The following is a 12,150-nucleotide window of genomic DNA, read 5'->3' on the forward strand; positions in this document are numbered from 1 at the left end:
CCATCAGCCTGGATTTGGAGGCTCATGAAGGATGTGGCCTGATCCCAGAATTCCTCCCCTTTTTTCTTTCAGGGTGTGAGGCTTTACTGCCGTCTTCACAGCCTCTACACCCCGGTGATCAAGTAAGTTACTCTTTCCAAGCTCCACTTTCACCTCTACCTCTTCACAGCTGTGTGGCCTTGGGCCGGCAACTTAACCTCTCAGAACCGCAGTCTCCTTCTCCATTAAATGGGGCTTGCAATGGCACCTATCCTTTAGGTTTGTCATTAGGATTAAGTGAATTAAATTATGGGAAGCACTGCAGTGTAGTGATGCAGGGTGTCAGTTCTGGAGCCAGACAGACTGAACTTGAACCTGCCTCCTAGTTAGCAGCTGTGTGACCTTGGGCAGAGTTACTTAACCTCTCTGTGCCTCAACTGCTTCCTCTGTGAAATGGGGATAATAATGGGCTCCACCTCAGGGCCTTTGTGCCTGCTGTTCCCTCTGCTCAGGATGCTTTTCCTCTGCATACCTTCATGTTCGTTCCCTCACTTCCTTCAAATGCCTGCATATCACAGGGGTCTTCCCTGCCCACCTTCATAAAGTGTCACCAACCTGGTACTTTATGTCCTCTGTGTTAGTCTGTTTTCATGCTGCTGATAGACATACCCAAGACTGGGTAATTTATGAAGAAAAAGAGATTTAATGGATTCACAGTCCCACGTGGCTGGGGAGGCCTCTCAGTCATGGAGGTATGTGAAAGGCACGTCTTCCATGGCAGGCAAAAGGAAAATGACAGCCAAGTGAAAAGGGTTTCCTCTTATGAAACCATCAGATCTTGTGAGACTTACTACCACAGGAACAGTATAGGGGACCTGCCCCCACAAGTCAGTTGTTTCCCACTGGGTCCCTCCCACAATATGTGGGAATTATGAGAGCTGCAATTCAAGATGAGATTTGGGTGGGGACACAGTCAAACCATATCAGCTCCCTTTCTTCACTTTAATTTTCTTCTTCTTTCTTCTTCCTTCTTCTTCCTTCTTCTTCCTCCTCCTCCTCCTCCTTCTTCTTCTTCTTTTTTCTTTCTTCTTTCTTCTTCTTGTTTTTTTTTTTTTTTTGACAGGATCTTGCTCCCCAGGCTGGAATGCAGTGGTGCAATCACAGCTCACTGCAGCCTCAACCTCCGGGCTCAGTCCTCCCACCTGAGCCTCCCAGGTAGCTGGGACTACAGGCATGCACCACCATACCTAGCTAATTTTTTTTTTTGGAGACAGAGCCTTGTTCTGTCCCCCAAGTTGGAGTGCAGTGGTGCAATCTTGGCTCACTGCAACCCCCACCTCCCGGGTTCAAGCAATTCTCATGCCTCAGCTGCCTGAGTGGCTGGGATTACAGGTGCCTGCCACCAGGCCTGGCTAATTTTTGTATTTTTAGTAGAGATGGGGTTTTGCCATGTTGACCAGGCTAGTCTCGAACTCCTGACTTGAAGTCATCCATCTGCCTTGGCCTCCCAAAGTGCTGGAATTACAGGCGTGAACCACTGCACCTGACCTTTATATATATATATATATATATATTTTTATATTTATATTTATATATACATATATTTAAATATACACATATATTTATATATATGTATATATATATTTTTTGAAATGGAGTCTTGCTCTGTTGTCCAGGCTGGGGTGCAGTGGCATGATCTTGGCTCACTGCAAACTATGCCTCCTGAATTCAAGCGATTCTCCTACCTCAGCCTCCCAAGTAGCTGGAATTACAGGCGTGCACCACCATGCCTGGGTAATTTCCTTATTGTTAGTAGAGATGGGGGTTTTACCATGTTGTCCAGGCTGGTCTCGAACTCCTGATCTCAAGTGATCTGCCTGCCTCAGCCTCCCAGAGTGCTGGGATTACAGGTATGAGCCCCTGTGCCTGGCCTAATTGATTGAAATTTAAATTAAAATGGCTACCTATTGGAGAGTGGAGGCCTAGGGACTCAGTAAAAGCTTGTCAGTGAATGTTGAAAGATGATTAACTTCTTTTGCTTCTGTTTCTGCATCTGTTAAGTGGACATAAGAATAGCTCTCACCTATTGGGTTGTTGTGAGGATTAAATTCACGGAAGGTGCTTTGAATGGCTCCTGGCATTGTATAATGAACACCAGTGATTGGTTATTCTCTTTACCACAAAGCTCACAGTTGTGGATGAAGGGAGAGAGGGTGACCTGATTCTTATCCCAGCTGCAGATTTTTCTGTCCCTCTGACCTGATAGCTCTTATCACCTCTCAGAAGAGTGGAGAGGAAGGACCATTTCCTGGCATTTGCTGGCCCCATGGGAGGTCAGGCCCTGGGAACCACTTTCATCTGCCATCCTGCCTCAGCCCTCCCGGGTTCCTCTGCTGCTGCTCTTATGCAAGCCCCAGGAGGCAGGCAGGGCTCCTCTGCCAGCCTCAAATAAGGGAGCGGCTGGGGAAGGTAGCAGACACCCACCAACTGCACGTGGGGCCTGTCCGAATCCCCCCAAGTCCTAAAGCCTAAGAGAAATCCTCCAACAAGACTTTATCAGCCTTGACATGGACTGACTACAGAAGCTCATTTTTGTCAGCTTCAGAGGCTGAGAAGTTGTTGCAGTTTGGCTGCAAGGTTAGCGGAATCCATGGGACCCAGGCTCGGCAGGGATTCAGATGCTGTCACAGGCCAGGGCAGTTACCTCAGGAAAGAACGGTGAAACTCACAGGCGTCTGCACTGCTCGGCCCTGATAGACCACAGCAGCCCCTTGCAGGGGCTTTCCATGTCGGTTTGGTTTAAACACATCAATGCCAACCACAGAACAAAAGGAAAAAAGGAAAAGAAAGAATGGAGGGTCTCCCCTGCCACTCTGTGAGAGTCAACATGGCTCCCCAGCCTCAGCGCCAGTGGTATCTTAACCAGGATAAGTCTCTCTTGGGGGCTGTCCTGGCTTTGTAGGATCTTCAGCAGCATCCCCGGCTTCTACACACACAGGGGATGCCAGCAGCACCCCTGCCCCAGCCCCTCTAGGTCATGACAGCCAAAAATGTCTCCAGACATACCCTGAGGGCAAAATCACCCCCAGCTGAGATTACCTGGGCTAGAGATAGAAGGTTTCCGGAGCCCTGCAGCTACTGCCTCCTGCCTCCCACTCTGTAGGTGGAAGGAGGCCTGGTTTGGAACAGCCCTGCCCTCGGTCACACTGCAAGTGACGTGTGAAGTCTGGGCTGAGACTTGGACCCCTGCCCAGTGCCTAGAGAATCTGGAGATCCTTGATTCGTGGGCACGTCCAGCAGGGAAGTCAGGACCACCCCCACCTCTGTCCTCCCCGCCCTGCCCTGCTCACTGTGCGCTCACCTTCTCCACAGAGACCGTGATTACCACCTGAAGACCTACAAGTCGGTGCTTCCCGGGAGCAAGCTGGTGGACTGGCTGCTGGCTCAGGTGAGGGCCTCCTCAGGGGTGTGTGACCAGTGTTCTGCTTTGTCTGTCAGTGTGGGGCTTTTTGTTTTGTTTAAAAATTTTCTATTACTGCTTTTAATTGTGGCAAACTGCACAGAACATAAAATTTACCATCTTGATCTTTTTTTTTTTCTTGAGACAGTCTTGCTCTGGCACCCAGGCTGGAGTGCAGTAGTGCAGTCTTAGCTCACTACAACCTCCGCCTCCCAGGTTCAAGCAATTCTCCTGCCTCAGTCTCCCAAGTAGCTGATATTACAGGCGCACGCCACCACACTCAGCTAATTTTTGTATTTTTAGTAGAGACGGGGTTTCACCATGTTGGCCAGGCTGGTCTGGAACTTCCGACCTCGTGATCTGCCCGCCTCGGTCTCCTAAAGTGCTGTGATTACAGGCATGAGCCACTGCGCCCGGCCATCTTGATCATTTTTAAGTGGATAGTTCATTGGCATTAAATTCATTGATAACGTTGTACAAGCGTCACCACCACCCATCCACGGAGCTCTTTTAATCTTCCCACACTGAAGTTCTGTTCCCATTCAACTCCCTACCCCCCCTCCTCCAGTCCTGATGCGTACCATTCTACTTTCTGTCTCTATGAACTTGACTACTCTGGTTACCTCATATCAGTGGAATTGCACAGTATTTGTCCTTTCGTGCCTGGCTCATTTTACTTAGCATTCATCCTAAAGGCTCATCCACGTTGTAGCGTATGTTGGAATCTCCTTCCTTTTTCAGGTGGAATAATATTCCATTGATTGTATGTTAGTCCATTTGTGCTGCTGTAACAAAATACCTGAGACTGGGTAATTTATAAAGAACAGAAACTTACTTCTCACAGTTCGGGAGGTTGGGAGTTCCAGACCAAGGTGCCAGCAGGTTTGGCGTCTGTCAAAGGCTGCCGTCTGCTTCCAAGATGCTCCCTTGCTACTGTGTCCTCCCGTGGGGAAAGGGATGGGAGGGGCAGACTCCCTGCCTCACACCCATTTCTAAGGGATGCCTAATGCCCTCCTGACTCAGTCCCCTCCTCATGGCCATACCTCTCAATACTGTTGCATTGGGGAGCACGTTTCAACATGAATTTTGGAAGGGACCAAAAACGTTCAAACCGTAGCAGTATGTCTGTACCACATTTTGTTTATCCATTAATCCCTCAGTAGACCCAGGCGTTGCTTCCACGCTAGGGCTTTCTTTCAGTTTTAAAACTGGGATGGTCTTGGGCAAACTAGGCCAAGATGGTTTTATCCTGGTACCAAACTGGAGCCTCTGTTTGGAGTTGGCCAGGTTATTCCTTTCAAAAAAGTTCCCAGTGGGTAAGGGCTGACGAGAAGCTTAGAAAATCTATACGCCAATTTTGGTGCAATATCCCGAAGGTGTTTGCTCCATTCAGGTGCCGCACACAGGCCTGTTGTGGGTCTCTTCTCCTTTATTGCTCAGGATCATGGATGCTTACCTGGATAAAGCCCCAGCAGGCATTGTGCATTATCCTATTGGGTCCTCTAACCTACTTGCAGATGGGGAACTGGGCCCAGAGAGGCAGAGTGCCTGGTCCAGGGGTGCACAGCTTCATAGTGGCAAAGCTGGAACTCACCCACTCTGCCTTGGTTCTGTGAATTTTTCAAGGAGTCCTCAAGAATGTCCATTCGTGGTCTGTAAAAAGAACACATTGGCTCCCCAAAGATGAGAAGAAACCTGTGAAATAAAAATGGGTAAATGTTTAAACATCTACAGAGTGCAACTTTATGTTGGCCTCAGTTGTTAAATTAAGCGTTCATAAAAACTTCATTCGAAAACAATTTGCTGACTGGATTTTCTCATGTTGCACAAATTCCCGATATGTCTGATAAATCACAGCCAATTTTTAAAGTGAATGTTTTTCGGCACCAAATAACTTCAAAAGAAAGTTGAGAAACATCCTTGAAAATAAGTTGCCTAGCCCAAAGAGTATATCAAATGTGAAATATGGGTGCATTTTAATATGTTTGCTATGATACGGTACCCTATGTCCTGAGAGGTCTTGAAATATCTGGATTTGAATTCCAGTTTGCGTGTCTGTGAAGCACGGAGCTGCTAAGCATTGTACTGCACTCCCCAGCCCTCCTGAGAATCACATGCAGTCAGCCCAGAGCTCGTGCTTTTATAGCCAGACAGATGTGGGTTCAAGTCCTAGCCCTGCTACTTCCTAGCTCAGTGACCTTGGACAAGTTGCTCAGCCTCTCCGGGCCTCAGTTGTAGAATGAAGCTAAAACCAGTATCTTCCCCTTTAGATTGTTTTGAGGTTTCGATGAGATAATTGTGTAAGTGCTTAGAATGGTGCCTGACACAGAGTAATTGCTCAATAAACGTAACTATTGCTATGATTCTTCATCTCTTTCACAAAAGATTCAAGGTGGCCCACGATTACATGCAATATAGAAGACTAAAGAAATTGTGCAAGGATTTGGGGGCCACCAGACCAATAAGACCAGGAAACAAACAGAGGTGGGGGGGGGGGTTGGCGACCTGCACAGAGTCCCGCCTTCTGAATGTGCTGCAGACAGGTGACAGGGGTGCCACGTGGGAGTTTCATGGTTAAGGTGCTTCGGTCAGAGCCCAGAGGAGCCTAGGTTTCAGGGCTTTCAGAGCTGCCCACTTCTCACTGCTGTGGATGTCTCTGAGGCCTCTTATTTCTCAAGCTCCTTCGGTGCCCAGAGCTGCCTGTTGGTGTCAAAGCACAGGGGAGGCTTTGCTCCTGGGGTGAATCCCGTGCCTAATTCAGGGTGGGTGGGCTCACAGAGACAACAGGACGTTGGGTCTGAGAGGTATTTGGAGATGGAAGAGACGGGCTGCACTGCTATGGGAATGGCTGGGAATCAAGGATGAGTCCTGGGATTTGGGTGCAGTAGGCCGATGGAAATACTGTTTGTGGAGATGGGAAGATGGGCAAGAGTGTGTGGGGAAAATGACTTTCTCCTTGGGCACGAGACATGCCGTGGGGATTTCCAGCGGATGGGCGGGGAAGAGGGTGGGCTTTATACACACACCCAGACCTCAGGCGGCCCCCACTGCAGAGTCCGCTCCTTGTCAGCTTTTGGGTGACATTTGGAACAGGTTAGAAGAGAGTGTAGGGAAATTAGACAAGAAAGCTCATTAGTTAACTTTTTCTTTTTTTTTTTTAATTATTTTTGAGCACCTGCCATGTATTAGGGGCTGTTTTTGGTTCTAGAGACACAGCAGGGAACAGGACAGACAAAAGCGAGTGTTCTCCCAGATCTTACATTCTCGTGAGGATAGGAGAGACACTTAATAAATGAGAAGTGGAATACATCACATGCCCGCTGGTGCTAGGTGCAGTGTGGTGGAGGGGACAGTGTGGGAGCGGGGGCAGGGGATCGCCCCCTTACATGGGCAGGATGATGCAGTTTACACAGAAGGTCAGGGACGGCCGTACTGAGCGGGGACATTTGAGCAGAGGGCTAAGGGAGGTGAGGAGCGAGCCCGGGCCACATCTGGGGAGCAGCAGCTCAGAAGCTCTGAGGCAGAGCGAACTGGGTACGTCTGGGGAGCAGAGAGAAGGCCAGGATGACTGGATGGAGTGAGAAGGGAGAGGAGTGGTGAGGAAGCCACGTGGGCAGACCATGCCAGGCCGTGTCCACCCCTGGAAGGGCCCGGACCCCTGCAGGGCTCTGAGCACAGGAGCAGTGCATGTAGCTTCGGTTCATACAGACCCCCTGGCTCTGTGTGGGGACTTTAGGGATGAGGCTGGCAGCAGGGAGGGCAGGAGGAGGCAACGCTAGAATTTCAGGCAGGGGAGGATGCTGGCTGAGAACAGGATGATGGGGGTGGCGGGAGAAGTGATCAGATTCTGGATGTTTTGAAGGTGGACCTAATGGGTTGTTCATGGGTGAGTAGGGCGTTGGAGGTGAGAGACAGAAAGGAGCGGAGAATGACTCCAAAGCCTTTGGCTTGAGCTGCCGTTGACTGACCTGGGAGGCTGGGAAAGAGGCAGGTATGCAAGAGGCTCAGGCCTTCACCCTGGAACACTCCCGCATTTAGAGACTAGAGGAGGAACCAGTAAAAGCCACTTCCAGTGTTGGCGGCTGGTGCTGGGCATGCGGGGGGCTTTCTCGTGGCCTGTGCTGGCTGAGGAGTTGTGGGCTTGGCCAAAGGCCCCTTGGAGTAGCCTGTCTCACTGTCACTCTGTCCTGAACCCCCCAACCCCAGGCACCCGCATCTTGTTGCTAGGGGAGGCAGAGAGAGGATGTGGATCAAAGGCTGTAGCCGACCATGGAATGTGTCCATCCACTTCAGCAGCCTGTCTGTGGCTTGGCCTGGTGTGGGGACACAGGATGGGTAACTGGGAGCCCACGCAGGAGGATGACTTTCAGGAGATGGTTGGAAAGGCAGCTGACCTTCGGCTTGGGTCAGGGAAAGGGGAGGAGGGTGTGCCCGCATGGGTCTCTCTGTGCGGGAGAGATCTGTGACAAGGATGTGACCTTGGAGCATGGTGACAGCCTGTCTTGACTTCAGGAGGCACCCCCCACCTTGTACCTTAGCAGGAAAGTAGGAAGAACACATAATTGTGTATGGCAGGAGGGTATTTTTGCTTTGGGCACGTCTTCATTTCTAACTCTAGGTTTTTCTACCTCTTAAAATAAAATGTTGATTGAATCCCTGCTGAATCAGTTACACATGCGTTCAGCTGCACATAACGGGAAATCTGACTTATTAATAAGATATTCTTCTCTCACATAATTCATTGTCTGGAGTTCATGGTCCTAGAGCTCAACAATGCTATCTGTACCCAGGCATCTCCTGCCTTTTTCTTCTGCTATCCTTGTATTTTCTCGTGAGTTGCCTCACAGTCACAGGTGGCAGCCATGGCTCCAGACATCACATCTGCACAGAACTATGTCCAAAGGCTGTCCTGTTGGAGAACATTTATTCTCTCTGTGTGTTGGGGAGGAAACTTCCTACAGTCCTCCCTTCCCCTGCATGGTCTTTTCCTTAGATCTCATTGGCCAGATGGCTCTGACATACACCCCTTAACCAGCCCTTGGGGAAGAGAACCGGGATTGCTGATAGTGGCTTAGAGTTCCTCAGGATTCATTTCTTGTGACTTCAGGAGGGGGCTTGCTAGGCATTATTCAGACAATCAGAGTTCTTTAAACTCTGAAGATGAGGTGGGCATTGGCCCTTGGAGAAACAACTTGTACTCTCTTATCAGCTCCGGGTTGGCTTGGTGCATTATCTTATTTAATCCTCAGAACAACTTGAGACAAATGCAGTTGTTCCCATTTTACTGATGAGGAAACTGAGGCTTGGGTTATGGAACTTGCCCCAGGGCACACAGCCATCAGGATCCTCTGTGTGTATGTGTGTGGCAGGGGTTGTCCTGATGCCTTCATAGTCAGTAACAGTCATAACACTCTGTATTAATGATCGCTGATTGAGTCTGAGCAGAGACCACCTCTCAGGGGTGTCAGAGGCCTGGGAGAATCAAGGGCAAATCTGAGAATGAAATAAAAATATGGATGAGGAAAGGAAGCTCAGAGAGCCTGAGGGATTGCCCAAGGACATGGCCAGGGCAGAGCGGGGCTTTGAACCGGGGGAAGCCAGCTCTGGAGTTGGCTCTCTTCACCTCTCCACTGGGTGATTTCTGGGTCTGTGTCACTTGGGCTCCAGGATGCCCCAGGCTGTGACTGTCACCTGCAGGGCAGGGGATCAGAGTGGAAGAGAGCAGAGGCCAGGCCAAGGAGCCAGGTGTGGGGCGGGCACAGGTTTGCAAGCTTCCATGCTGGCTCTGCAGAAATGCGCCTGGAATGCCCACCATGTGGACTTCTACGACCAGGCAGATGGCAGGTACTGATGGCAGCAGGGTTCTCAGCAGGGGCAGCGGCAGAGAGGGGTCAGGGTAGGAGAGGCGGGGGTCAGGCTGGCAGCTTGAGGTACTGGGAGAAGAGACGCAGGAGAAATGGGAACAGGAAACTTGGCTGCAACCCTAGACAACTAACCTCCCCTGTCAGCCTCGGTTCCCCTCTCCATGGCATGGTGGTGGGGAGTGTCCAGCTCTGAGCGGCCTCCACTGTTACTGGGTAAGCTTGAGCAACTGCCAAGTCTGTCTGTGCCTCTGTTTCCTCCTCTGTCGAGTGGAGTTAATAAGAGTGATTGTCTCCAGGTCAACCGTACAGTCTGAGTGAAATCTCGCAGCGCCTTGCACATGGTAGGTCAGTGAGAGGCATCCTTGGGCGGGCATCTTTATGGGGTCTTGGAATTCATGGGTAAAGAGGCTGTCTGGGGTCCTGTGTAACTCACACCTGTCTCCCCCATTACTCTGTCTCTCCGCCCCACTTTGCCTCCTCCATCTTCATTCCTCAGTGGTTCTCTCTAGTGAAAAAATAACTAATCAGGAACAGCTGACATTTATCAAATGCTGCCTGTGTGCCAGGCTTTGGGCCGAGGGTCTTGCACAGAGCGTCTCACTCAATCCTCACGAGAACTCGGTGGGATGGAGACCCTCTCCCCGCCACTTTAGAGAGGCAGAGGCCGAGACGGGGAGGTGAGTTCAGAATCCGTTTCCAAACTAGGTCCTCTCTTCTCCCTTCTTTCTGTCCCTCCTCCCTTCTCCCATCAATCCCTTTTCTTCCCTTGCTTCCACTTTTTATGCCCCACCAAGTGCTAGACTTTGGGTTTTGATGTGGGATGATGATGTGAACATGGCAGGCAGCGTCCCTGCCCGCATGGAGCTTACACCCGGTGGACAACAGACCTTAAGCAAAATGGATACATGGGTGAGGTAATTTCAGACTGCGACAGGGTGGCACAGATGTCTTGCCTGAGTGCGTGTGACCGGTGAACGTTTATTGAGAGGACGGGTGGAGGAAGATTTGGGCGCTACTTTCGGGTAGTTAAGAATGGGACTCTCTGAGGAAGTGGCACGGCCCTGAGACCTGCAAAGCCGGGATAGGGCATTCCAGGTGTGCAGGAAAGGATGAGTGCAAAGGCCTTGAGGTGTGCAGGGGGCACCTGGGGGCGGGTGGGCAGGTGGGGGTGTCAAGGCAGGGAGGCATGGCGGGGGAGGTTGCAGGGGTCTTGTGTACGGCGGCTTCCTCTGAGGAGGGGAGAAATTGCATCCTTCCGAGAGGGCTGTAGGGAGGTGGCAGGGCTTCCTGTTCAGGTGGCACTTCCAGGCCTTCTGTATCTCTGTTGACCTGAGAGTCCCTACTGGCCTTGCTCTAGGAACTCCAGGACCCTGTGGGGAGGCTGGGACTGTGAGCGCCTCAGAAGGCCAGGTGGCTCCAGCTGCCTGCCTGGCCTCCCATCTGCGGAGCTAGGCCTGCCTCTCTGCTCCCCCACCACCCACCTCCCCCCGCCCCCGGGGCCGGCCCCTCACAGCGGTGGGGCGGCTGCTCTGGATATGGCCTGTCATAGCCACCTCCCCTGGCAGGGTTCTGAACCACTGGCTTGGGGTCCTGTGGGAGAAATGTGTCTTAATGGAGTCAGCCAGGGCAGGCAGTGTGGTGAAATGCCAAGGCCAGAGGCTCTGCCCCAGGCCTTCTGCCCAGGGCCGAGTCCTGCTGCCTCTGAATAGCACCCCTGTCTTCTCTGGTTGGAAAATCCCCTCTGGCTGTGGACAGGAGGGGACAGGCAGGGCCTCTCAGGACTCCTCATTCTGGGAGGCGTTTCAGTGAGAAGAGGTGGTGCCTGTGGCTGTCTCTTTGGAGTTGAAGCTCATTGACCTGGCTGCGAGCTCCTACACGATCTGGCCCCTGCTGACCACTCCTTTGTTCAATCAGCAGACAGCTACTGAGCAGGGACTCTAGGTCTGCCCCGTTCCCAGCACTTAGGATCGAGCGGGGACACAGCAGTGCCGGCTCCTGGCCCTTATGGGCCTGACTCAGCTTGTCCTCCCCGGGCCGACCATGCTGCCTTCTGGTTTTTCTGCGCTCCAAGCTTCTGCCCATTTCCAGACCTTTGCCCCTGCTGTTTCCTCTGCTTGACAATCCCTCCCACCTGCACATGCGTGTGCACACGCACAACACATGTGTCACACACACGTGTCACACACGTGCACATGCACACACTGGATGTGTTGAGAGTATTTGGTTTGCAAGCAACAGAAACAGGCCCTGGCTAATTGATGGGGGAATAAAAAAGATGACTCACTGAAGGAGGGTGGGGCACTCACAAAGTCAGGGCAGGCCTAGGAGGCCTTAGGAAGAACTGGCACCCGGAAATGCTGAGAAGCTAGCACATGGGGGCTCTGTCCAGCACACCACTGCGGGGGACAATCAGCGCTGCTGTTCCTTGTCCTTGGGGTCCTCCACTGAATTGTCATGTTCCTGGGGCAGGGAGCATCCCGTTGGCCTCAGCCTGACCTAGGAGGGCCACAAACCTTGATCGACTGCCCCACCAAGATGATATCCCACCTGGGAGAGTTGGCCCCAAAGGCCAAACCCACAGGGTCCAGCACATGGGCCGTGCCTGTTCATTCTTCCTGTTTCAGGTTGGATGTCACTTCCTTGGGGAAGTCCCGAGATGAGTCATCACCTTGGTTCAGATTGAATCAGTTTGGAATATTTTCATTTGCCAGGTTAACAAACCCAACTGAACAGTGGCTTACACAGATGCCATCTATCAGGAAGCATGGAGCTAGGTGGTTCCAGGGCTGGTGTATGGGCTCAGTAGCAGACAGAAGAACCTTCCGTTCTTCACCCCACCATCCTCAG

General features: G+C 51.5%; 1 protein-coding gene across 3 annotated transcripts in view; it reads left to right on the forward strand.

The window, feature by feature from the left end:
• Nucleotides 1-12,150, forward strand: part of PREX1 (phosphatidylinositol-3,4,5-trisphosphate dependent Rac exchange factor 1) — a 203,288-nt gene that overhangs the window by 147,590 nt on the left and 43,548 nt on the right. For all 3 annotated transcript variants that reach the window (XM_008014635.3, XM_008014628.3, XM_073006013.1), the window contains 2 exons: nt 73-122; nt 3,352-3,427. In XM_008014635.3, coding sequence (XP_008012826.3) covers nt 73-122; nt 3,352-3,427 — 126 coding nt within the window. The remainder of the gene's footprint in view (nt 1-72; nt 123-3,351; nt 3,428-12,150) is intronic.

This window comes from Chlorocebus sabaeus, chromosome 2 (genome assembly GCF_047675955.1).
Source record: "Chlorocebus sabaeus isolate Y175 chromosome 2, mChlSab1.0.hap1, whole genome shotgun sequence".
Classification (NCBI taxonomy): Eukaryota; Metazoa; Chordata; class Mammalia; order Primates; family Cercopithecidae; genus Chlorocebus; species Chlorocebus sabaeus.